Source organism: Muntiacus reevesi, chromosome 4 (genome assembly GCF_963930625.1).
Source record: "Muntiacus reevesi chromosome 4, mMunRee1.1, whole genome shotgun sequence".
Taxonomy (NCBI): domain Eukaryota; kingdom Metazoa; phylum Chordata; class Mammalia; order Artiodactyla; family Cervidae; genus Muntiacus; species Muntiacus reevesi.
This window is the reverse complement of record NC_089252.1, coordinates 144,030,265-144,054,800: the sequence shown is the minus strand read 5'-3', so window position 1 is coordinate 144,054,800 and position 24,536 is coordinate 144,030,265. Positions and strand designations below refer to the sequence as shown.

Sequence of the window (24,536 nt, the reverse complement as noted above, 5' to 3'; positions counted from 1 at the left end):
AATGCTTCAAAGGCCCTACTTCACCCCCAAAATTCCTGTCCTTGAGACACCTCTTCTTCCTGTTTCGATTCCTGAGTTCCCTGAGCAAGCCCCTCTCCTCTCTGCCTTCTGCACTTGGAGAGAAAGTCCAGACTGCTACCTTGAGCAGAGAGTGCCTCTCTTGACCTGATAGTGAGTTTCTCCAGGTGGAAGGGTGGGGAGCACTCGTAGGTGTTTTATTGCAGGGCTGGGCTTGGAGAAGGCCCTCAATCCTTGCTGCTGATCTAGAATTTGATTTTGCAGGATTAGGCCTGTACCTATCAGAATATATTCTGGGCTGTGCCAACCCGCACAATCGGGCAGAAGGGCTTCAGAGGGAATCCGCCACCACGTGGGGAATGCCCCATGTCTGTGCTTGCTGAGGTGGTCACATGGTTCCTGGGCATACTGGGAAGTACTGGAACATAGGTCAACACTGGTATAGCCTCCTTGTAGGATGGCAGGGAAGGAGAAATTTTCCATGGCCAAGTTGCACTGGTCTGAAGGTATAACTAAGCCCTTGGACTCGCTTTCCCGTAACTGGAGGATTTCCAAAGTCCTATGGTTAACCTGTCTGACCAATGACTGACCAATTCTGAGAGGGGATATAAAAGCAGACAGACACACAGCTCTATCCATGAACAATCTCAGCACTTTATTTCATCCCTTTGCAGGGAGAAGGGGGCATTACCCCAAGAAGTCAGCCAGCTGGGTGGGTTGGCTGGAACATGTGCTGTCTCTCCAGATAGTATAATATATAGCATTGATTATGCAGAAACAGGAAGGGAAGCAATAAGTTAAAAGCTATATAAGTTATGAAAAAATAATATATATACTTTTAATATCATATATCCCCAGTGAGGATTTGCTCCCATGGAAACCAATAAATAGGTGGAGAAAAAGCAGCAATCAGCACCCTTTTGAAACTTGAGGGATAAGTATATGTCTGAGTTCTCTCAAGCCTGAGCGTCAGTAGCTCTTCAGCGCCCCCAACAGACCTGGAGGAGGCCGGGGCCTTGGGTCACCCTGTCCTGGAAAATGAGATGAATGAATCAAAGACTGGGTCCTGCAGAGGAGGTGAGGCAAGGGGGAGGTAGGCAAGGGGGAGGTAGGGAGAGGAAAGGGAGGAAGAGAAGGTGGCTTATGGAGTGGGAAAGTGGAGCTGCCGGATTCCCCGCAAGGCCTTGAAGGTGAGAGCCAAGAGGATGAAAGAGGAGCGTTCCTCTAAGCCCCAAACCTTCTTGTTGGATCGCTGCTGCAGAATTTCTCTTTAGTTAGTCATTGGGGCCCCCCAACCTGACTTCAAGGGCTCAGAAGTTCCCAGACCTGAGTGGACAGTGCCTTCTTCATGACCCTGCTGGCAGCAGAGGGGCAGACGTGGAGGAGGAAGAAGGGAAGGACCTCTGATCCATAAGTGTGGGTGCAGAGGAGGGGAGGGCCAGGCTGCTTGGTCTGATGGAGGGAGCAGAGACCCTCAGGAGTGGGATTCACGGTAAATGGGCCTGGGGTTTCATGGAAGGGGTGGCGAGAGGGGCCTCCAGGGCCTGGTGCATACCCAAACCAGGTTTCAGTCTGGGAAGCATCTGGGTGGGAGGCAGAGAGCTCAGATCCCAGGCAGGGTGGTGAATCCCAGGATGACAGAAAGGAGAAAGGAGGGTCCAGTTCTCCTGCCCTGTCTCCCCCACTTCCCACTTCCCCCATCAGGGAGTTTTTCATGGCAAGAAAAGCTTCTAGAAGAGGTGCTTGGGAGCTGGCTGGACAGCTGTCCAGTTCTGACTGTGACCTGTTGGGAGGGACTCACAGGAGGAGGGGAGGGGAATGGGTGTCTGGGCTGATCTCAGAGTTCTGGGCTCAGGTCCCAAACACCCAGGGAGCCTCCTCCCCTCACTCCCTAATACTGTCAGGTCTCCGGGAAGCCCAGCTGGTGCAGGAAAGCCAGGTGTCTCCCCAGGAACTCTGGATACTGGAGGGTGCCCACGTAGTCCCCATCAGCCCCTGGTTTGAGGCTAGCTGGGGCTAGGGGAGTGATGGCACTCACTTTGGTTCCTAGTCAGAGGCAAGGCAAGACTTGGGATGTGAATTTAGGGCAAGGGTTGGGCAAAGGGTCAAAGGCAGCTTGGTTAGAGCCCCCTGTTGTGCGAGGAGCAAGGAGGTGGAGGCAAAACCCCAGTTCCAATTTACCCCGGCAGGAAGACCTCTGGCAAGATATTGGAAGGGTGGATTGTGAGATATTGATATGGAACCGAGTGACTTTGAGTAGCTGGCGACAGTCCTGTCCCATTCCCGCAAAAAAGCAGTCACTGTTTTCAACCCTCTTCTCCATTCAGGATCAGGTTTGCTCCCTTCCCAACGTAGAGACTCCAAGCTGCTTTCTTGAATCTAGTTTATGTCCTTGCTGCTGCAGGGGAGTGACCTGGGGCTCCTGAGTATGGAGCTCAGAGTACAGCGGCCTTACTCTGAGACCTCTGACTCCTGCGAGAGGAACTTTTCTGACATTTCGGTGATTTTGATCACAGGGCCTTTCCTGTTCTTCTTTTTCCGAGAGGGAGCTCTTGAGAGGTTGGACTTGGAGACAGCTACAGGGAACATAAGGGGTGGGGCAGGGTAGGGGCTGGAGGTTTGGGACGCATTTAATATCATGCCTTTAGGGCCCTGATCCCCCCCCACATCCCCCTCCCACCTGGGTTCTTGGGGCAAGCAGGCTCACCTGTTCTGTATCTGGCCTGCACTGCGCTGACCACGGTGGCTGAGGGTATGTCCATCCTGTGGGAGGAAGAGATGGTGGGATGTGAAGGGAACCTGTGGCTCAGTTCCCCTGGGATTGGAGGCCTGGGGATTGGCAGGCGGAGGCCAATTCTTGGCTGTGCCTCCCAGCTCTGGGCTGCCCTGCTGTGTGACTTTGGCTAGCCAGCTCTGTCCCCTCTCCCCTGCATGAATGGCTATCATTTGCTGAGCACTGATTGGTGGCAGGTATATTTGCACACGGGATTGTATGCACAGGTGAGGCATACTTAAGATCAGTCCATTTTCCAGACAGGAAAACTGAGAATTGAGTAAACTGGACTGAAGTTCCAGTTTGTAAGTGGCTGAGCCAGGACATGAACCCAGGCCTGCTAGGCTCACAGTATCACGCCGGGGGAAGAGGGGGTGGTACTGGCTTCCTGTGGGGCTTCCAGTCCTCCCCCTCTCCCAGGCTCACCCTGCCGGCCCTGCTCCTCACCGGCTCTCCTCGCCTTCCATCAGCTTGCGGTAGGTGGCGATCTCGATGTCCAGGGCCAGCTTGGTGTTCATGAGCTCTTGGTATTCGCGCAGCTGCCGTGCCATGTCCTTCTTGGCCTGCTGCAGGGCCTCCTCCAGCTGGGCTAACTTGGCCTTGGCATCCTGAAAGGCCAGCTCACCCTGTTCCTCGGCCACCTTGATATTCTCCTCCAGTTTCAGGCACTGAAAGTTCGGGAGGACAGAGAGAAAGGGGGGTCAGCGAGCAAGGAGGGAGGGAGAGAGCAGGTCAGGGCCAGGAGCCCACCTCCGTCCTTGATGGGAGTGTGCGTGGGGAGGGAGGACTTGTCACGGCGTCCCGGAGCACAGTAATGGAGTGCGTCGCAGCAAGAGGCCGTTCAGTTAGACCTAAGGAGACACTTTCCCAAGGCTACCACATATGGCAGGGTTCCGAAGGAGACTGTCTCAGCTGTCCTTCCAGGATGGCACTTCTCTGAAGGCTCATCCTGTGTGGAAGCTGAGGCTTGTGCTTCCCTTCGCTTCTCTCCATAGAGTTGGTGGGAGACCTGGGGGGAGGGGGTGGGCTCTAGATGTGTGTGTAGGGGACCCTCCAATGTTCCAACAGCCCTGGCCAGTTTACAGAGCACTTTTACTGGCCAAGCTCATGTGGTCCTCAGAGCCGTCTAAGGACAGATGAGGAAACTGAGGCACAGGGATACTAAGTGACCTGTCCAGGGTCACAACGCCAGGGCTCACATGGACACAGTCTGTGTGAGCGTGTGTGTCTGTGTGCGTGTGAAGGGTATGAGAGAGCATGTGTCCTGCAATTCACCCTGTTCCAGCCCAGGTGGGTCCTCCGGACACTCACGTGGCTCTTGATGGAGAGGATCTGCGATCGGAGCTTCTGGATGCGCACGTTGAGGTCAGCGATCTCACTGCGGCTGCTCTGGAGGCTGTTCCCAAACTCGGCCGAGCAGGCGGCCCGTTCCTCCAGCTGGAGGCCGGGGAGTGGGTGGCAGTCAGGGGAGCTCGCTGTGACCCCCCAGGACCCCTGGCCCCGCCTTCTTCCTCACCCTTGGCTTCATCCCCTCCTCTGTGGCTCACCACTCCCAGGCCAGCGTCTCCCTGCTTCCCCGCTCCTGCCCCCACCATGTCCGTCTCAGGATCCCTCTCTTGGCCTCCCTAGACTGAGTCCCATGGGCCGAGCCCACACCTGGACTGGAGTCACTGGGTGGAACCACCGCCATGAGCCTCCGAAGGGTGCAGACCATGGCTTGCCCCTGTCCCCATCACCCCTGTGGCCTGGCACATCACTGGGCTCTCACATTCTCCGTTCGTGCCTGTGAACTCACTGCTGTGGGCTCCATCGCCCCCGTGTCTCCCCATTCATCTCTCCTGGCCTCTCAGCACCCAGAGCTGCAGGTGGCCTTAGCCATCTCTGCTGCTGCCCACCTTGCCCTGGTTGCATCCCCCCAGCCTGCCTGCCAGCCCCGAACCTGGCTCCGGGAGTACGCCTCGGCCTCCTCCAGGCTGCGAGCTGCGATGGCATCATATTGGGCCTTCACTTCCTCCACGATGCCACTCAGGTCGATGTGGCAGCGGCTGTCCATACCCACGGTCACCGACACATCCTTCAGCTGGGCTGCCAGGTCCTTCAGCTCCTGATGGGGCACAGACATGGGGGCTCAGGGCTGGTGGGGGGGCCCAAACCCTCAGCCATAGTCCTCACAGTCTCTTTGTTCCCTGGTGGGTGGAGGGCAGGTTTCTCTCTGTCTCCCTGGAGGGATGATCAGAGGACAAACGTCCCCCTGTCCTGCCTCTGCAGGAGCTTGCACTCTTGAGAAGCAGTGCCCCCAACTCCCAACTCACCCACCTGTCGGTTTTCCTCTCTGATTTGGCAGGTAGGGACCCTCGGCTCTGGAGGCCCACCTGCAAGCCTTATTCCTCTTCAGTTCCCTCCATCCGCCCCCTGCCCGCCCCCTGCAACACACACACTGTTGTATGCTCCCAGGGTGGGCCTCCTTCCTCCTGGCAGAGGAGGAAAGAGCCCAGGACGTCCGGGCCTGAGGGCATTCTATCATTAGGCTCAGCGCTGTGCAGCTTGGCCTCCCCCACTCCAGCCCTCCCAGGACGGGAGCTCCTCGAGGGCCTGGCTGAGGCATTTTCACCTCCAGGCCTCCGTATCGGGCAGAGGAGTGTCTCTGCTGAATGCATGTGGGAATGGAAGCCCGTGAGTGGTGAGGGCAGGAGGGGACCAGAGGCTGACGATCATGCAGCCCTGCTCTCCTGCCAGCAGCGGAGGCCCAGCTGACTTCCCGGTCACCCTGGAGACTCACTGCCCCTCCCTGTCTAGCTGAAGGGCTTGCCCAGCTACAACGACAGGATTTAACCTCAGTATCTTTGTCTTGCTGTCCTTTGGGATCCCCTCCTCTCTGTCTTCCTCTTTGCCTAGAAAATGCCAGCCTGTGTCCTCAGAGACCCCTGGAAGTGGTAAGACGTCCCATTTCCCTGGGGGCTCCTGAGAGACCAGGCGGTGTGTGTGCTAAGTGCTTTCCAGGCATATCCATGTCTCATCCTCACCAGGCTGGCACGATGGTCAGCCCCAGATTACAGACAGGGAAGAAGCTGCGGCACCCAGAGTTGATGGAAACAGCTGTGAGGGCGGGGCTGGACCCAGAGCTCTGCTGCTCCTGCTAAGCTCCCTTAGAGGGGCAGGGATGGGAGCTGAAGCCCACATCTGTTTCTGTCATGCCCTGCAGTCTGATAGCTTTCCAGAGTGAAGGCTCAGAGGTGTGTAGCAAGGCCAGTGGGGACAGGGGTCTTTGGAAGGGCTGCAAGGTGTCACCTCCAGGGCCCTGGGCTGCTTCTCCTGGAGGTGCCGATCAGCAGCTCGGGCCTGGGCGGGGCCCCGTGTGGAAAGGAGGAGTGAGTGGGTGTAAGCAGAGTGTCCGTGGCCAGCATTGTACAGAGTGAGTCAGGTGACTGAGGAGCCTGACAGGCAGAGAGAGGGGCCAGGCACCCAGGGAGGCGTGGTGGGCTCAGCTGGGGGAGGGAGGGGCGGGATACGGATGGCATAGTTACTACTGCTGGTGTTCGCAGTTCATCCTCGACCCTTACTTCAGTCATCAAGATTTGGTCCGTGTTCTCATTTTACACACGTGTATGTGTGTGTGTGTGTGTGTGTGTGTGTGTGTGTGTGTGTATGTGTGTGTTAGTCGCTCAGTCCTGTCTGACTCTTTGCTGCCCCATGGACTATAGCCCACCAGGCTCTTCTGTCCATGGAACTCTCCAGGCAAGTATACTGGAGTGGGTTGCCAGGCCCTTCTCCAGGGGATCTTCCCTGGGTCTCCTGCATTGCAGGTAGATTCTTTACCACTGAGCCACTAGGGAAGCCCTATATAAAATTAAAAAATATATATAAAATTAAAGAAAACTAAAAAAAGACCTTTTTTTGTTTGATTCAGCCTCCAAACACAGTTCCTACACCGCCATTGGTCCATATCTCTCTCTTATTCTGTAGATACTCTCTTCATCTCTCTCTCTCTGTATCTTTTATTTCCCCCCTGTCTTTTTCTTATTGAAAATCTCAGGTTGTTTGCCTATAATCTGAATCTTCCTGATTGCCCTGCGTGCTGGTGTTTAGCCTGCTCCTCTAGCTTCTGTATTTCCTAAAAAGGGGCAATTGGATCAGGAGGCCTGCTCAGATCCAGGTTCTGTTTTTGGCTCATGACTGCATTCCAATTTTGGTTTCTGACTCTGGGTCCGCTCCTGACCCTCATCCGTCTTTTTGCTCCAAGAGGCTGTGGCTGAACCTTTGGAGTCTAGACCTGCAGAGGCTGCTACTTCTGACCTTGTGTCTCTGTGTGTCTTGTGTCTCTGTGACTAGAGATTGCGGGGGTGGGCAGCTGCGAGGCCTGCAGAGGAAGACCACCCTTTCCCTGTCTGCTTGCCACCTGACCCTGCCCACTAGCATCCCTGGTGATCGAGATCACCTCCTGGAAAAGGAAGCTTGAGCAGTGGCGGGCCACCCGTCTCTACCCTGGAGCTGGTGGGACCCTGAGTTCAGTGGCCAGCTGTCCTTTAGCGGGTCTCCTGATGAAGGGTTTTGGTCAATCTTCAAACACATCTAACAGATCTCTGAGCAAGAGCAGGGGGCGGCCCCAGCCCCTGCCAGAATACAGACTCATACTCCACCTCTGCTCCCTGGGTCGTCACTGGAGATTGACATTTTCCAGATGGAACTGACATCCCAGCTGGGGCTTGGCAGCAAACCAGTCTCAGAGATACAGCTTGGGGCCTTCTCGGTCACCATGTGCTGGGGGTTGGCAGGCATGGGGGTGTTTCAAAGTTCTCCAGGGACATGTCTTCCCCAGGCTTAAGGTGGCATTTGTTATGGGCAAGGAGAAGGCCAGGGCACTGTCAGAGCGCAGGGCACTATTGCAGCAAAGGATGGGCGAAACCCGGCTGATGGGGCAGCCTCAGGTCCTTTCTGGAAAGAGCCAGTGTAAGCACGAGCATGGAAAACAGAAGCAGGAAGTGGAGGGCTTGGATCATCTGCAGACCTGTTCAGACACGCTGGCCCTGCCGGGCTGCAGAGGGCATAACAATGCTGACTTGTGTGGTGTGGAATTGCCACCGTAGCGGGGAGGGGGTGGGGGGGAGCTGGAGAGGATGTGCATCTCCAAGCTGGCAAGAATCAAGCTGATTCAAGTTTGGAGCTTTTCTTAGGAGCCAGAGTCTGAGGAGGCCGCCATATGTGTGACTATTGTCATTGTGACCCCCCAGGTCAGGGAATATGGTGACTGAAGGGTAGCAGTACTGCCCAGTAAAATGTAGTGTTCAACGGCACTGGGCTCTGAATAATGTCACCTCTTATTAGCTGGGTTAACCCTGGCCAAGTCTTCAAACTTAGCTGAGCCTCAGTTTTCTCATTTGAAAAATGGGTATGATTATGGAATTGAAATCAGCTGACATTTATTAAATACTCACCATGTGCCAGACACTGTTCTAAGTGCTTTAGGATATACTAGCAAAATAAATCCTCACAACAGGCCAGTGAGCTAGGTACTATTGTCCTCCCCATTTTACAGATGAGGAAATTGAGGCATTGAGAAATAAAGGAACCAGCTCAAGTCCATATAATCATGGAGCCAGGATTCAAATCCAAGCTGCTCCAAAGTCTGTGCTCTCTTAATCATTTTCCCTACATTATAGGTTTATTGGAAAGATTAAATGAGATTACATCTGGAGAGCACTCAGCCTGGTGCCTGGAATATAGTAGGTGCTCAATAAACAACGGCTGGGAAACTATTGGTGTGATTGGAAAACGTGATGGAGCTGGGAGGAAGTGTCCAGGACTTGAGCAGCGGGTTCCTGGAGTGGCCTCCTGGAGCACCATGAAGGCTGGCACTTAGACATGCCAGGTCCTTTTTGTAGGGCTCAGCATCCCGGGAGGTGTGCTGGCTGCAGGGGCTTGTCAGTAGATTCCATAGCTAATCTCCCTGGAACCAGTTTGCAGGTGGGGCAGGTGGCTTGCTGGCTGGGTGCAGCCGGGTCCCAGTGCACTTGGGAGCTGGGGTGAATCCTGGAAGCTGAGGGAGAGTGGGAGCCCCAGGGTGCTGTCACCAGTCGGCATCCCTGGAGGTGAGGGGAAGGCATATTGCCCAAGTGGTTGCAATTTGTAGATGAGGCCCTGAGCAGCCTATAGCCATTGGCTTCTAGGAAAGGCTTTCCATAAATATCTTGACCTGAGTGTGTGTATGTGTGTCTTGGGGAGAGGGGAGGGCTGTTTCCTAGGACCCTGGGGCGGGCTATACAGTAATGCGTTTTTGGTATCTACTCCAAAGTTGAGACTAGTGCCTGGCCCTCCTGGGGCTACTCACATCCCACCATGTTTTTCTTCCACCCGCGGTGGCAAGGCTGGCAACTTTCTTTACTTGGACCTACTCTGTCCAATGTGGAAACCACTAGCCCTGTGTGGTTGTGAGCCCTTGAAATGTGGCCAGTCAGAACTGAGATGAGCCAGAGGTGTAAAATACACACCAAATTTTGAAGACTTACAATGGGAAAATGTGTGTGAAATAGCCCATTCATTTTTTATAATGATTACTTGTTGAATAATCATATTTTTGATATACAGGCCTAATAGAATATATTAAAATAATTTTTTTTGTTTCTTCACTTTTTAAAAAAATGTGGCTCCTGGAAAACTTACAATTACCTATGTGGCTTGCATTATATTCTACTAGGCAGGCCAGCTTAGAGACCCATTGGAATGGGGAATCTTTATGGGTCAATGTTGCCCTCTCAGCCTGCAGAGGTACATGGAAGGAAACTCAAACCTCATGTCCCAACACCAACTTGCCACCTCACTGTCTTCCAAAACAATAATACCTGCTATTGTTATATATAATAGTATATATATGCATTATATAATGTGTAATAATAACAAAATATTATTTTATACATTATATACTATATAATCATATTTTATTATTTTAATTAACTTATTATATTATATTAATATATTACAAATAAAATAATAAAAACATGATTATATAGTATACAATATAGAAAATAATATTTTATTATTACACATTATATGTAATGCATATTATATAATAATATATACTATATATATACTATATTACATACATTATGTTATAATATATAATAGTATCAATATAATATGATAGTATCAATATAATATAGTATAAATACAATGTGATATGATAGAATAGAATAGAATAGAATGTGTATGTAATAATTGGGTCAGGAAGATCCCCTGGAGGAGGGCCCAGCAACCAACTCCAGTATTCTTGCCTGGAGAATCCCATGGACAGAGGAGCCTAGCGGACTACAGTCATTGGGGTCACAAACAGTCGGACATGACTGAATCACTGCGCATGTACTCATGTGTAATCACGCACTCTTGCATTCACTGTGGCCCCTTCTCCCCAGCAGCCCTCCAACAGCACCCTGCCTCCGTCTCCACCAAGCGCTGCCCATCCTGCTTAGAATAATGTCCACACCCCATCCTGGGCCTCTGGCCCTGCATGACCTGGCCCTTGCCCACTCTGTCTTAGCCACAGCTGCCACTTTCTCTCCTTCCCAGGATCACATCATTCCTGTCTCAGGTGTTTCACACAGTCCTTCCTTCTGCTGAAGCCTTTTCAAGTCTCTGCTGAGTTGGATCTTTCCAGGTTGGGGCTTCACTCTCTTGGGCCTCCTCAGAGACACATGGCCCCCAACCCCTCTAGCACTAGGGCATAGCCCAGTTTCTTTGCATACCAGCAACTTTTCCCCTCCAAAATGATCTTGTCCAGATGTGTTTATCAGCCTATCACCTGTGCCCTCTTAGCTAAACTGTGCTCTCCTGAAGGCAGGAAACTGGCCCGCCTGGCTCACAGCTGTGAGGTCAGTGCCTGGCACCTAGCAGGCATGCCATAAACATTTGTTAAGTGATTTACCCCATCACAGCATGATGAACCTGCTACTGTCACTCTTCCCATTTAACAGATGAGGAAAGTGAGGCACAGAGAGGAGAAATAACTTGCCTCAAGTCACAGAAATGGTGGAAAAAAAAACGTGGAGTCAGGATTGGGGCCCAAGGGCTGCCAAGTCCAAATGGAGTCAGCAGCCTGGCTGTGGGGCGTGGCCCAGAAGTTCAGCAGGTGTGTCCCCTCAACGCTCAGGTATATGGCTGGCTATGCTCAGCCTTCCTCAGCTATGTCTCTACACCTGTAGGGCCTCCGCCTGGCCCCTGGGCTCCCTGAGATGTTGGCGAGCAGGACGGACTGGAGGCCCTGAAACATTGGCCCTGCTGACGTCTGCTGGGTGGTACCAGCCCTGGTGAGTGTAGGCAGAGGAAGCTCTCAGCCACTTCCCAAGCCACTCAGTGGGCACGGGGCCCTGGTGAGCCCCTCAGGGCTTGGGCCGGCTGTGGAGGACCCTGCCGGGGGCAAGATGTGTTTCAGGGTGGTCTGCGCGTGAGGGCTGCCTCCCTAATGCTGGAAAGGGTTGGGAGGTTCCCTCTATTCTGCTCCCTCCCACGGCTGCACAGAGGTCTCAGGTCCACGCGTAGCCTCGAGGCCCAATCTCCCTCTCCACAGGGCGAGGCCCTGAGGCCCTGGTCAGCAGCCCCTCAGGCCCCCTGCAGATCTCCCTGGTTGCAGTGGTGACTTTGACCCCTGCTCTGCCCTGGGCTGCGTTGCCACAGCTTGGCACCAGCGGCTTACAGCACACAGGCTGCTGTGCCCTGTCACTCTCAGTAATGGTCCTGCCTGCCTGTAACTGAATCGAAGCATCACCCCATTAGCCTCCTCACCCCCGAGAAGATGGGGAATGTAGAGAGGAGAACACACATCCCAAAGGAAGCCCAGGAGGCAGACGGTGCTAAGGGGCAGAGTCCAGAATTCATCTGCTGGTGGCACTGGCTGTGGGACAAGCCTTGCTGGGCTACTGTCCCCTCCAAGGACAGTGAGGGCCTAGGGACAAATGAGAATGTGTCCGGGGGCTCCTCTGTCCTCATTTACTGTGACTGGGATTTTTTGTTTGTTTGTTTTTGGCCATAACGTATGGCTTGTGGGATCTTAAGTTCCTTGACTAGGGATTGAACTCATGGCCCCTGCAGTGAAAACAAGGAGTCTTAGCCTCTGGACCACCAGGGAAGTCCTTCCTGAGTCATTTTTTGTCTGGAAGAAGTTCATATTGTCTGATTAGCAGAGAATCTGTCTATAAATCTTCCCTGTATGAGCCCCAAATGGGGGAGGATGCATTGCAGGCCTATGAGAGCTAGAGCTGTGGGTGTTTGCAATTTAAGCTGCAGGGATGAGAGAGAAATTAGTTCAATAAGAACTACTGTTCAAAGCCTCCTGGTTCACTGCTCCAAGGCCACCTCCTGACCCTTCCCTGGATGTACCTGGGCCCCTTCACGCCCTCAGTGCTCCCCAACACGTGAAGGTGGGGCCTTCCCTGAGAGAGGCTTTGTGGGAACCTGCCATGCTCCATGAGATGAGTGACAAGGGGACACGTTGGGTTATTGACTGCAGCACACGAGGGGTTTAGGAAATTGTTGCATCTGTGGCCAGCAATCGTGAGCGCCTGCTGAAGTTTCCATGACCCACTGGATACCTTTGCCTCCCCTGCATCCCTTACCTGGGGACCAGTTGGCTTTTGGCTCAGCGGGACCCTGGCCCCATCTTCTCACCTGCTCATAGATGCTTTTCATCAGCTCCACAAAGCTCTGCAGGCCTTTTAACTTGGTCTCCAGTTCCGTCCGTCGAAGACATTCTGCATCCAGGTCCTGGGGGTGGGAGCAGTGGTGAATGATGGGAAAAGGAATGGAGGGGACCCAGGGCAGGTGTACGGTAAGGGGGGACTTTGCTTCCTGAATACGATGGGGGAGATTCCCAGAGGAGACCTGGCTCAGAGCCTTGGAGGAGGGTGGGGACATGTGCTTAGCTCTCTGCCTGTGGTCTTGGGACTCAGCCTGTGGGGCCTCTGTTTGGGGATCCTGAACAAAAGAGGGCAGAGGGTCCCTGAGGAAGGAGCCCATGGGGTGGGCTGGGGAGGCTACCTTCTTCAGCTGGACGAAGGTGAACTCCATGTCCGTGCGCTTGGAGATCTCGTCCTCATACCTGGGAGGTGGGGAGGAAGGAGAAGGGGAGGCAGGGACACACACACACACAGAGACTGCTCAGCTGGATGTGGTGGACTTGGCAACGGTTTGCTTATAACCCTCCTTGGGTGGGGCTTGGGGCCTCTGCAATCCCTTTGGTGCCTTGTGGCAGTTAGAATAAAGTGGTCGCTTCCCTGAGGAGGATGCAGCCCCGTGTCTCCATGACATGTCCCCTCTCCTCCGGGATACCCTAGTGTTGGTGCTGGGGAAGCAGGCATCCTGCTCCCCATGCTTACTCCTTCCTGATGACCAGCCATTCCTCTCCCAGAGGCATCTGCCCCTTTCCTGGCTCTGCTCCACATTCATCTCCTCCAGGAAGCCTCTCCCGATTGCATAGTTGCTTTACCCTGACGTTTTGTTCCCTTATCTTTTTTTTTTTTTTCTATTTATATATTTTGCTTTATTTTTGTTCTTTTTAAATTACTCCTTTAATTTTTATTTTTTACTTATTTTTTAAATATTTTTATTTTAAAATAAATTTATCTTATTTCATTGTTTTCCTATTTCTACACTACTTTTTTTAAATTTTATTTTATTTTATTTTATTTATTTATTTTTTTTAAAATATTATTTTATTAGTTGGAGGCCAATCACTCCACAACATTCCAGTGGGTTTTGTCATACACGTGTAACTATATGGCTGTTCCCTTATCTTTATCCCATCTCCTCCCCCAAGAGTCTCAGTTTCAAACAAGCTGTGCCTTTTGTGGTGTCTGCTCCAAGCATCTTGCTCACACGTCATCCTCTCCTCACTCCACCCTTCCCCGAAGCCCCACACTTCTCCCACTGCTTTGCTAGACAGCAGGACACCATGCCATCTTCCTTCCAGAGAGAGGACAGGAAGGGCATGGGTTTTGCAGTCAGATGGGTTCCCCCCATTATGTTTCAGGGCAAGAAACTCCTCCGCTCCCTTGTCTATTGGGATGTGCATGTGCACACGTGCATGGGTGCTTGCGTCATGGGGGCTGAAATTCACCAGCACTCCAAAGTTGTGTTCCCTGTCTTCTCAGATGTGTCTCCTCCTTACACATGTGATGAGATGTGTCGAGTCCACCTTGTGTTTAGAACCAGGACACTGCTGGGTGAGGAGATGGGATCCCTGGATCCTTGACCTTACCCTCTGGGCCCCCAGGATGGGTGTCTGCCAGCTGCATACTTCCCATCCCAGCTCTGCCTGCCCCAGCCGACATGGGGATTCTGTGGCTTCCTGTTGCCTTCCCTCCTCTCTAGGGAATGCCTGAATCATTGGCGGCTCTAATTACAACCGCCTGCCTGCCCCAGTCCCTGACCTCACAGAAGGGGCAGCATCATCCATCACCCAGGTCAGGTAGCTGGACCTGCCACCCCCAGGCCTTCTCTTTCACTAGCTTCCCAGAGGGACTAAGGGGAGCAGATCCCAGAGGATGAGAGCCTGCAGAGCACTCAGGTCCCTGAAATTCAGTATGTGGAGGGTCCACATTCTCCCTGGCCACTGCCTGGGCTTCCAGAGTCTCTGAGGGTCCCTGAGGGTACAGACCATGGGGACAGGGTGGTGGGGTGGGTCAGGGAGACTGGTCTGCAATCTGGAGCCTGCCAAGGCAAACAAAATGCCTCTCCTGTGACCCTCAGAGCTCCAGCCAGGGATGTTCTCTTGGTCTTGTTTCACAGATGAGGAGATGGAGGCTCAGAGAGAGGCTTGGAAGCTTGAGTCATGTGCTGATTAAGAATGGGGTTCCAGAGCCAGACTATTTGGGCTCAAATTCTGGCTCTCTTGTTATCCAGCTATGTGACCTTGGATAGACTCCTTCTATGTGCCCTTGTCACAAGAATGGTGATTTCATGAGGATTAAATCAATGAACACATAAAGCATTTACAAAGATGTGTGACACCCACTAGAGCTACTGCTGTTATTATCACCATCCTCTCCAACACCGGGGCTTCCATGGTGGCTTAGATGGTAAAGAATCTGCCTGCAATGCAGGAGATGCGGGTTTGATTCCTGGGTTGGGAAGATCTCCTGGGGAAGGGAATGGGTACCCACTTCAGTATTCTGGCCTGGAGAATTCCACAGACAGAGGAGCCTGGTGGGCCCCAGCCCATAGGGTCGCAAAGAGTCGGACACAACTGAATGACTTTCACCTTCACCAACACCATATCCCAGCTCAGCCCCTCTCTCTCAGCATTTCCAGAAAGAAACCATGGGAATCCTCACTGCAGAGGGAGTGGGCAGGTCTCTTTATAGTCTTCAAAAATGCTCAGGGCTGGGCTGAGCTGAACAAGTTTCCCCCTGGGATCTGGGGGCCTCTGAAAAATTTCCTGACTTGAGAACAGGGATCTGGGGAGCCCCAAACTGAGAAGTCCAAATTGACTGGCCCTCCCCAAGCAAACCCTATGTCCGGCCTCTCCTCTCTCCTCTGGATAACAGAGTTCTGCCTGCCTGGGAAAAGGACATTGGAGAGAGCTGTCCAGTGGGAGCCCTCTGAGGTACCAAACCTCCCCTTACCCCTCACTGCCCTTCTCAGCTTTCCCACCTCCCTTCTCATCGACTCCACTGCATTTCAATCCCAGTTCACCCCCAGACAGCTTGCACAATTGTACATAACATTTCTGAATCACTTGCTATGTGGCCTTGGGCAAGTTGCTTCCCCTTGCTGGGCCTCTGCAAGTAAACAGAGGGGTTAGCCAGCTACCCTTGGGGTCCCTGCTACATCAGAGCTTCTAGAAGTCTTCATTCGTACAGAGGCTTATGCAATGCCATATCCCCCATTCACTTCCAATCCCCTGCCCGTATGCTAGCTGCCAGCTCCCAAACCCATTCTCAGCCCTTTTCAGCTGGTCACACCCGTACCCTCTCCACCCCCCCAAACTTGTTTATTTCTAGGAGTGAAGCTGATCTCATCAGCCTTGTAGAGGCAAAGTACACCCCTCCCTGTCAGGGCTTGGCCTGGAGTCTCCTGGCTCCTGGGGGCCCCAGGCTTTGAACAGCCAGGCTGCAGCTTTCCTGGCTCTGGCCTGCAGACCCAGAAACCCTCTAGCCTCACCTCCCCCAATTCAGTGGGCTCCCTACCCAGAGAGGGGGAAGAGAGGCCCTGAGCCTAAACAGTAAAATTAGGCAGCAGATGGAAACCAGGCAGCGGGCCAAATGAGGGGGCTGAGCCAGATTAAAACAACAAGTAGTGTTTGTACAGAACTTCCAGTTACAAAGTGCCTCCATGGATGCCATCCGGCTGCTCTCATGGGACCAGTGTCACACGGAAGCTTGCCAGGTGAGGGATGGGACTTTGTTCTCGTGGCTGTGTGACTAAGGACACGCCCCCACCCTCTCTGGGCCTCTGTTTCTGTCTCCATAAAAGGAGAATCCAAGTCCCCACCCAGCTCTGCTATTCTCTGATCCTTTGCGGGCCAAGGACCTGCTAGGTATCAGTGAACTGAGTCTTGGGTTCTGGCGCACCAATGTGATTTCCCTCGTCGCCGTCAGAATGGGCAGTCTAATTCCCGGTGTATTCCCCAAGGACCTGGGAGGACAGGGTAGGGGGAGAAGTGCCCCCCGACCCAGGTCAGGGGGGGTGCCCAGCCAGATCCACAGATGAGGAAACCCTGAAGTCCCCAGAGAGGGAAACGCTTCCTGTGTGACCATTCCTTCTGCATGTGGTCTGAGCAGGGGAGGCCATGCAGAGAGGCCGCGGGCAAAGGCTGTGCCACAGCCCAGGACTCCTGACAGGCTGCCTCCGCCCTCTGTCTTGGGAGGCTTTGGGCCTCACCTCAGATCACAAGGCTTGGATCTGGCCCAAGTCCTGCAGAAGGTGGGGGCTGCTTCAACCGCACCCTGTCCTTTCTTCCCTCTGGCTGGGGGCCTCCAGCAAAGAGACCAACCTCTCTGCTCTGGCCCAGCTTCCCTGTCCTTGAAGCCCTGACCACTGTCTGGTCAGAGGTCACCTCTCCTCTGAGCTACTGAAGTTAACTGGTTTGCCTTTCTAGACTGGCCAATTCAGTTCAGCAAACTGCTGTGTGCTGGTCATGGAGCCTTCTTTGGGGGGCAGAAGAGTACCCATTTTTAACCTCTGGTAGCCATGCCAAACTCTTGGCTTCCTCCTCACACCAGCCTTAGCTTGGTATCAACCATCACCATTCCCACTCCACACAGGAGGACACTGAGGTTCGTGTGTGAAGCAACTTGCCCGAGGTCACAGAGATGGTGAGGGGTATGAGCAAGGAGTAACCCCTTTCCATGGGACACAGTCATACCCAAGCTCAGACCCTTAACCACTGGACTGTACTGCCTGCCAGCTGCTTGTCCCCCCAGTCTGTTTTCCTTGTCTCTCTAGACCCCAAGTCTGCCATCGAGGTCAGGTGTGCCTTACTTCTAGGCAGTTGCTTCTTTATGCAAACAAACCTCATCATTTCTGCCCCCTGCCTTCCCCTACCTGCTTCCCTTTTCAGCTCAAGAGAGATCAAAATCTCAAGCTACAGCCAAAGCAGGAGCCCATCTATTGCTCTCGCTAGTGACACAATTTCCCATGGACTTGGGTGCAAGGGGATGGGGTAGGGGACGGGCCTGTGATGCCCAGAGGCTAGCAAGTGCAGCGTAGCTGTCAGCCAGCATGAGACTGGCTTTCTTGTAAGGGGCACTGCTTGGGGTGTAGCTGTAGATTCACTGCCTTGTCTTCCCAGTATTTAGAATACCGCTGGCACATTGCAGCTCTTTGGTAAGTAAGTATGGACCAAAGACTGGTTTTTCAAAGAAGTTTCCTCTTTTTCTGGCCTGGGCCCCCGGACCTTGCCCCCCCCGCCTGAAGGTTGGTCCCCACCCTCGGCCCTCATAGGGCGCTCCTACCTGATCCGGAACTCCTCCACCTTCTCCAGCACCTGCAGCAGGTTGGCCTCGAGCTGGCCCCGCTCCTTGCTCACTTTGCGCAGCTCCTCCTGCAGCCGGCCTTGGTACTCCTCGTAGAGGTGCCCAAGGTCAAAGGTGGTCGAGTCCTGGCTCTGCAGGAAGTGCCAGCGGGTCTCCAGCAGCTGGTTGCGCTGCTCTAGGGCTTGCACCTGGGAGAGCAGGAGGGTGGCGGTAAGAGGGCCAGGTGTGGCCCAGCCAGTGCCACCCGCCCCCCCTGGGGGCCCCTCTGGGACGTGGCAGCTCATCTACTCAGAGGCACCCGCCTGGGGCCCTCACTCAGCACCTTCAGGTGGCATCTCCAGTTACTGATTGTTCAACTGCAGATGGTGCGATAACGGGGGGAATCTGAGAATCCCAGAGAGGTACAGCCAATTAGCCAAGGTTTCCTACAGGAGAGGCAGGACCAGCAAGATGAAGGAAAAGGGACCAAGCAGTGAATGTGCCCACATGTGACAGGTTCTCCAGGCCGCCTGGGGCTTGGGTGGGAGACCCCAGGGAACATGGGGTGTCAAGAGGCCTGTCTGCCGCCCACCTCGACAAGTCTGTTCTCATCTGGATTTGGAAACAGCAGGGTAGGGCCTGGTTAGTTTTTAAATGCTAATCCTCCTAACATCCCTGGACTTGAGGTCTGTCCAAGCCTCAGTTTCCCCAGCTGGAAGTCAGGGATGATGTCACTTGCCCTGCCCGCCTGCAGAGAGAAAAACCTGGGGAGGTGCTTTGGAGTAACATATAGCAAATGCTCCTGTGGTCCCTGCTGTGCACGAGGCCTTGTTCTATGAGCTGGACATCTTTAACTCAAACCCCCAAACAACCCGCCGGGGAAGGTATTGTTATCAGCTGCACTCTGCAGACGACGAGACAGGGCACAGGAAGGGGAAATTATCCTCCCAAGGTCACACAGTTAGCAAGCAGCTGGCCTAAGGGTCAAATGCAAGCAGTTTGAGGTTTAGAATCTTTGAGCCACTGCCCTATAAGCCTCTGGTCTGCGGCAAGTTCTCTGTGGGCCCAGTTGCCCTTGCTGGGCTGGCTTCTACCTCTAGTTGGGGCCGGACTTGCCTTGAGGACAAAGCCCGGGAGGGCTCTGGGCCCAGGGCTCCTCTGAAACTCTGCATCCCTCACACCCTCCTTCTCAGACTTCTGCAGGGATTTGCACGGCTCCCACCCCAGCCACCGACCAGCAGGTGGGCAGAGTCCTTCTTGGGTCCTCTTATTCCCTCCATCCAGTTCAGCCCAGTGGAGCTTGGGAGTCCCCCTCCCTCTTCTGCACCCCGCCTGTCCTCTCCAGGCCCAGCCTCTCTCTTGAGCATCATTCTCCTTCCTACCATCCCACCCCCCCCCCCCACCATGTGCTCCCAGCACCCCCCTGTAGGAAGCCTCCCCTCTTACCTCCAATATCTGACCCTTGGGGTATATGCTTCTCATTTGTCCTCATCTACCACCCTCAATGTCAGACTGAGAGTCATCTGCATGCCTCTTGGGATGTGGCTAGGGCCACTGAGGCAAGATGGGTGGCTGGGGCTGGTCTCCTGAATGGGGCAGGCTGTTGTCATGAGAGTGTGTGACAACCAGCTCAGTGACGTTCCCTATGACCACAGTATGTAGCTGAAAGTCTTCCCATCCACTGCTGGCACCAGCTCCCAGAATCACAGCCCGAAAGAGCCAGAACCACAGACAGGAGCCTTTTGGATCGGCTGGTCTATACGCTTCATTTATGGAGGAGAAGATGGGTACCCAGGGCAGTCAGGTGACTTGTCCAGGCTCACCCAGCAACTCCGTGGCCCAGCTTCTCTAGAGGCCCATCTGATGGCGGCTGCCTACTCTGGACCTTCGAGTTCCTGTTCCTCCTGAACCTGGGTGCCAGGTGGGCTCTCCCCCTCTCTTTTTGCCCTACCCACAGCCCCGGGTTTCCCTGAGATCTCTGATGCCCTGGGGGAGTCCCCTTTGACATTTGCAGGAGATGACATCTGTGGGAACACTGAACAATGACATTTGTGGGCTGTCATTCCCCTCCTTAACTTCCATTTGTACTGGTAAATTCTGCTTGAAGCTGACTTTAAGCCAACAGTGTGCAGTCGTCGCAACCAAACAGGTTCAGTAGGGATTCGGTCAAGAGGGTTTCTGTCCTACTTGCATGTGTGAGGGATTGCTGGGGGTGGTGGGAGGTTTCTGCTCACTCCACCTGCCCTGCGTTTTGACAAGTAGGAGCCCCATGTTTATACTGAGGGTAGGGTGAGACAAGAGATGTGAGGCTCCCTCCTCCACCCATAAGCAACACCAAACCCTTTAGACCAGAGTGTCTTCCCCGTAGTCTTATTTCGATACCCTATGCTTCAGTACTTGCCTGCTGGGAGATGGTATGCATTTGGCCAGCCAGTCTAGTCAGAGGGCATTTTTGGTTGCAGGGGATTTAGGGAAGCCTCCTCCCCCTATTTGGGGGAGTTGCTTGTTGTCTTAGTGGGTGGGGATGGGAACTCACCCCCCACCCAGAACCTTCCATGCTGAAAGTCTCCTCCCTCTGGGAACAAAGGCGAGGGAGGGCCGGAAATCCCAGTACCCTGTGAGGTGCCAGCTTTACTTCTTTCAACCTGTCAAGGCTGCCAAGCACTCCCCTCTCATTCCTCTTTCTGCTTATCCTGGCTGACCCCCTGCCCTTTGATCTAGGCAGCAGCTCTAGGAGGGGCCTCGGAGAGCAAGCCCCTGGTCTACTTGCTTCCCATTTTACAGATCAGGAAACTGAGGCTCAGAAGCACAGAACTCACTGTGACCCAACTCCAGGGTCGTGGGCCTTCCGGCTCAAAAGCAGGCCCAGGCGAGGGTGGAGAGAGATGTGCTTTCTGTTGCGGGGGACAGAGCAGCCTGGGCTGGGCTGGGGCCCTCCTGAGCAGGGAGGCTGACGATCTGGGGGGCTGCATGTGCCAACCCACGGGCCCACAGCCCAGGCAGGTGAGTGTGCAGAGGGATGCCTCTGGTGCCTGCAGGGCCTATTCCTCAGGAAGGGGGTGGTGTCAGATCCCCTGCCTCCAGCCCCAGCTTGGCTTTGCCCAGGAGCCTCGGGGTCTCTCCATCAGGAAAGACTGTTTTGTGCTTTCCTGTGTGCAGGCAGGGGGATGGCCCCGGGGACTTCCAGAGGCTACACAGGTCAAGGGAAGACATTGTGCCCACCCCGCTGGGTTCCTTCCCTGCAGCCTCCTTAGGCGCTGCTGGCAATCCTTCCACTTGTCCCATCTCCACCCGCTCTGGTATCTGCAATTGAGGGCCCAGCCTGCAGCCTCTGCTGTTGTCAGCATGGCCCTTGAACTACCCCCTTGGCCTCCTTTCCTGATGCTGCTTCTGCTCATCCTCCTTCTTCATGGCTGCAGCTGTACTAGTCTCTTGACTGGCATGAAGTCAAGGCTACCCCTGGAGCAGGAGCAGAGCAGGGAGTTGGAATCTGAAGCACAGAGTGAGTAAGTGGCTTGCCCAAGGAAACACAGCCTGCAAGTGAAAGAATTGTCACTGCTCCAGGGCCCCTTGGGGGACTCCTGGGGGTCTCCTCGCCAACCCTTCCCCTCTTCCTCCTGCTCTTCCTCAATGATCTCTGATTTCTCTGCATGCCTCAGAGGGCCAAGGATGGAGGGCCAACATGCCAGTCTCTTCTCTTTGCCTAGAACCCTACCCCTGCACTGGTGATGGCATCTCACCCTGGGCTCCTGCAGCTCTTTCCAGCTCCATGCTGCACCCCTACCCATGAAGCTCCTCCACCCCACCCTCCAGCAGGGCCCTTCCCCCCTTCCCAGGCTCCTTCCTGCTTGCATGCGTGCTAAATCGCTTTAGTCGTGTCCAGCTGTTTGCGACCTTATGGACTGTGTAGCCCGCCAGGTTCCTCTGCCCATGGGATTCTCCAGGCAAGAATACTGGAGTGGGTTGCCATGCCCTCCCCAGGGGATCTTTCTGACCCAGGGATTGAACCTATGTCTCTTATGCCTCCTGCATTGGCAGGCAGGTTCTTTACCATTGGCACCACCTGGGAAGTCCTTCCTCCTGGCAGGGACTAAATGCCCTGGGCTGGAGTTCTCTAGGCTGGACCCATGTATGGTCTTTTCAATATAACAAACAGAACACATCTGGTACCTGGTAAGGGCTTTCTATGTGTTTTTCAGAAACGACCCCATTTGATTCTGACAAGCCCATGACACCAATGTATACTGAGGCCCAGAGAGGTTAAATAATGTCCCTGAGATTACACAAACGTGAGAGGTGAGGCCAGGATTCAAACCCAGAAATGTGACTCCGGGTTTCACATTCTAACCTCTCCTTGCTTCCACTTGGGCCCTCATGGTCTTTGCAAGGAGGGATATGAGCAAATAACAGACTTTCTCCATAGAGTTGGTGGATCAGTTGGGTCTCCTTGGGCAGAGCTCCGGCGATCAGGTTCTCCAAGAGGCTGGCAACCCCAGTTCCCTGTGTGCCACCATGGAGAGCACCGGTCTCAAGGCCAAGGCTTCAACTGGTGGTTGGGAAACTCGAGTTCTTCTAAAGACCTTCAAGGGCATTGCCCTGGCTCTGGGAACAGAACCCAGACCCCTGGGGCCCCTCCCTGTGCCTACACACCCCTCCTGTCCCCATGGCAGAGGCACAGGGTGATATCAGCCCTGGCGTTCACGGAGAAAAGCCACCCATCGAAGCCAAATTACATAGCTCATGAAGCATTCCTTTTAAGGGATTAAGCTGTGTTTGGAGAGGAGGTGGTTCTGCAGGGACCTGCCTCCCTCGGGCAGCGGGCTCTTCTCTTAGGGTGGATCGCCTGGCAGTCTGAATGCCGTGCAGCCACCGGGGGTGATGGAGGGGATGCTCCATCTCAGGGGATGGTTGTCCTCCAGCTGTCACTCCCCCTACACACCCCCACCCCAGGCACCCCAGGTGTGAGTGCAGGAATGCTGGTGTGGGCACTCAGATGTGGGGGCAAGGTGGGGAGAAATGACTCCCATTTCAGAGGCTTTATGCCTCACAGACCTGAGTTCAAGTCCAAACCTTGCTGGCTGTGTGACCTTGGGCGAGGCGCTTTGCCTCTGGGCCGCTCCATCTCCCCATTGGCACGGCAGGGGAACCAACCGTTGTGGAGTGCTGGGCAGTGGGGGCAGAACACCAGCTGGGGCTCCAGGCCTGTTACTTCATCCCCCCTGCCCCCTCGGTGAGCCTGCCCCCAGTGGGGGGACACCAACCCTGTGTAGAGGGACCCCAAGGCAGGGAGAACAAGGGGCAGAGGAGGACCCAGCCAGGGGCAGAAGGAGGGGGGAGTGAGAAAGCTGTGAAATGGGCACAGAAGTAACTTCTTTCTTAAGGTTGCAGGAAATAGAAATAAATATGCACTCAGCACTGTTCCTGGTGCAGGGTAGGCAGTTAATCAACAGTAGCTGTTACCATCTATTATTCTCAGTCAGGGCGGGAGGAAGCAGAGCTAGGAGGGCTGGCCATAGGAGGTTTCTTGGAGGAGGTGAGTGAGGAGCAGGTTTGGGAGGTGGACAGGACTTCCTCGGAGCTCTTGAAGCCCCTGCCCTGGGCCAGAACTTGACACCAGTGCCCAGATCACAATGCTGGCCATGGCAGTGGGTCCAGGAAGTGAGGTGTGAGGGACTCAGTCACTCTGCTCTGGTCGGGGCATGGAAGACTGGCTGGCCACCTGTTTCAGACTCGCAGCACCCATCCCCCACATTCCTAGCTCCTGAGGAACCACAGGTGTACCCCATGCTGCTCAGCTTCCTTCCAGCTGCCCCACACGCCCCCTTGCCCATGTCAGCACTTCTGACCCTGGGAAGCTGAACAGATCCAAGGGCCTGGACAGGAAGGTGAGCCCTGTCCATCCACTGTGGAGTCTGACTGCAGCCCATGCCTCCATCAGCTGTTCCCAAGAGGGGGCCTCCTCTTGGTCACACTCAGAGCCCCTCCCTAGTCCCTGCCTGCGGGGAGGGTGACCCCAGGCCATGCAGTGCGTTATTATCCAGACACCCCTCAGAGGCAGGCCATCCTGATTTCCTTTGCTCCCCAAAGTCAGGATGGCTAGGGACTTCCCCTTTTCCTTCTCTCTACTCAAAGCTAGTCCGTGAAGTTGGCAATGCTGGCTTCCCATTGGCTGGGCTGGGGGCGGGGGTGGGGCATGATGCTGGGGGGAATTACAGAGGTCAGCCACCTGCCCCAGCCCGACTGGCCTTAGTTTGGGGACCCCTCCCCCCACTTCTGCTCACCTTGCCAATCAGGGAGGCGAATTTATCGTTGAGGACCTTCATTTCCTCCTTCTCGTTGTTCTTCTGCTGCTGGATGGCTGGGTCCACCTTGAGATCCAGGGGTACCAGCAGGCTGGGGTTCACGGTCACCTTGGGGACGGTGCCGGCTGTCCAGCAGCCTGTGAGGCTGTGGGAGCTGAAGCCCGGCCCGGGGGCCCCGCAGCTGCTCCATCCGGAGGTCGCAGGCCGGGGGCTGCCCGCCGGGGTCACCTCACAGCTGCTCAGGCTGCTGAAGCCAACGACGCAGGAGCGGCAGGCCATCGCCGCCCCCGGGCCCCAGAGCGCGCAGGGCGCAGGGACCGGTGAGCGAGCCTTTGCGGGGTGGCGGCGGCTTGCTCCCGTCGCAGGCAGGGCAGGCTGGGGACTGAGGAGCAGACACCTGTCGCACAGTGCTCATTAGCTCCACGAGGGCGGGACGCCTCCCCTCCCAGCCAGACCAACCTGTTAGATGATGCGGCTCCCGCCCCTCCCCCCGGCACCGTGTACCCA

At 54.6% G+C, this 24,536-nt stretch overlaps 1 protein-coding gene across 2 annotated transcripts; it reads right to left on the bottom strand.

The window, feature by feature from the left end:
• Positions 1–707: 707 nt before the first annotated feature.
• On the bottom strand, positions 708–24,536 carry KRT80 (keratin 80). Of its 2 annotated transcripts, none has more exons than XM_065932095.1 (9): positions 24,009–24,536; positions 17,728–17,936; positions 12,812–12,872; positions 12,443–12,538; positions 4,731–4,895; positions 4,103–4,228; positions 3,239–3,459; positions 2,726–2,781; positions 708–2,594 (listed from the first exon to the last, which is right to left on the bottom strand). In XM_065932095.1, exons 1-9 carry the CDS (start codon positions 24,306–24,308, stop codon positions 2,470–2,472), a joined length of 1,359 nt encoding a protein of 452 aa, XP_065788167.1. In that variant the 5' UTR covers positions 24,309–24,536; the 3' UTR covers positions 708–2,469. The 2 variants fall into 2 exon arrangements, with proteins under 2 accessions (XP_065788167.1, XP_065788168.1); XM_065932096.1 differs by having other exon boundaries at positions 2,460–2,629.

Excerpts from the sequence above, each read along its gene's own strand:
- KRT80 (XM_065932095.1), bottom strand. The coding sequence starts at position 24,308 with ATGGCCTGCCGCTCCTGCGTCGTTGGCTTCAGCAGCCTGAGCAGCTGT. Across the intron at positions 4,896-12,442 it reads TGAAAAGCATCTATGAGCAG|GAGCTGAAGGACCTGGCAGC; the intron begins GTGAGAAGATGG and ends GTGCCCCATCAG. Across the intron at positions 3,460-4,102 it reads TCCTCTCCATCAAGAGCCAC|TGCCTGAAACTGGAGGAGAA; the intron begins GTGAGTGTCCGG and ends CCGAACTTTCAG.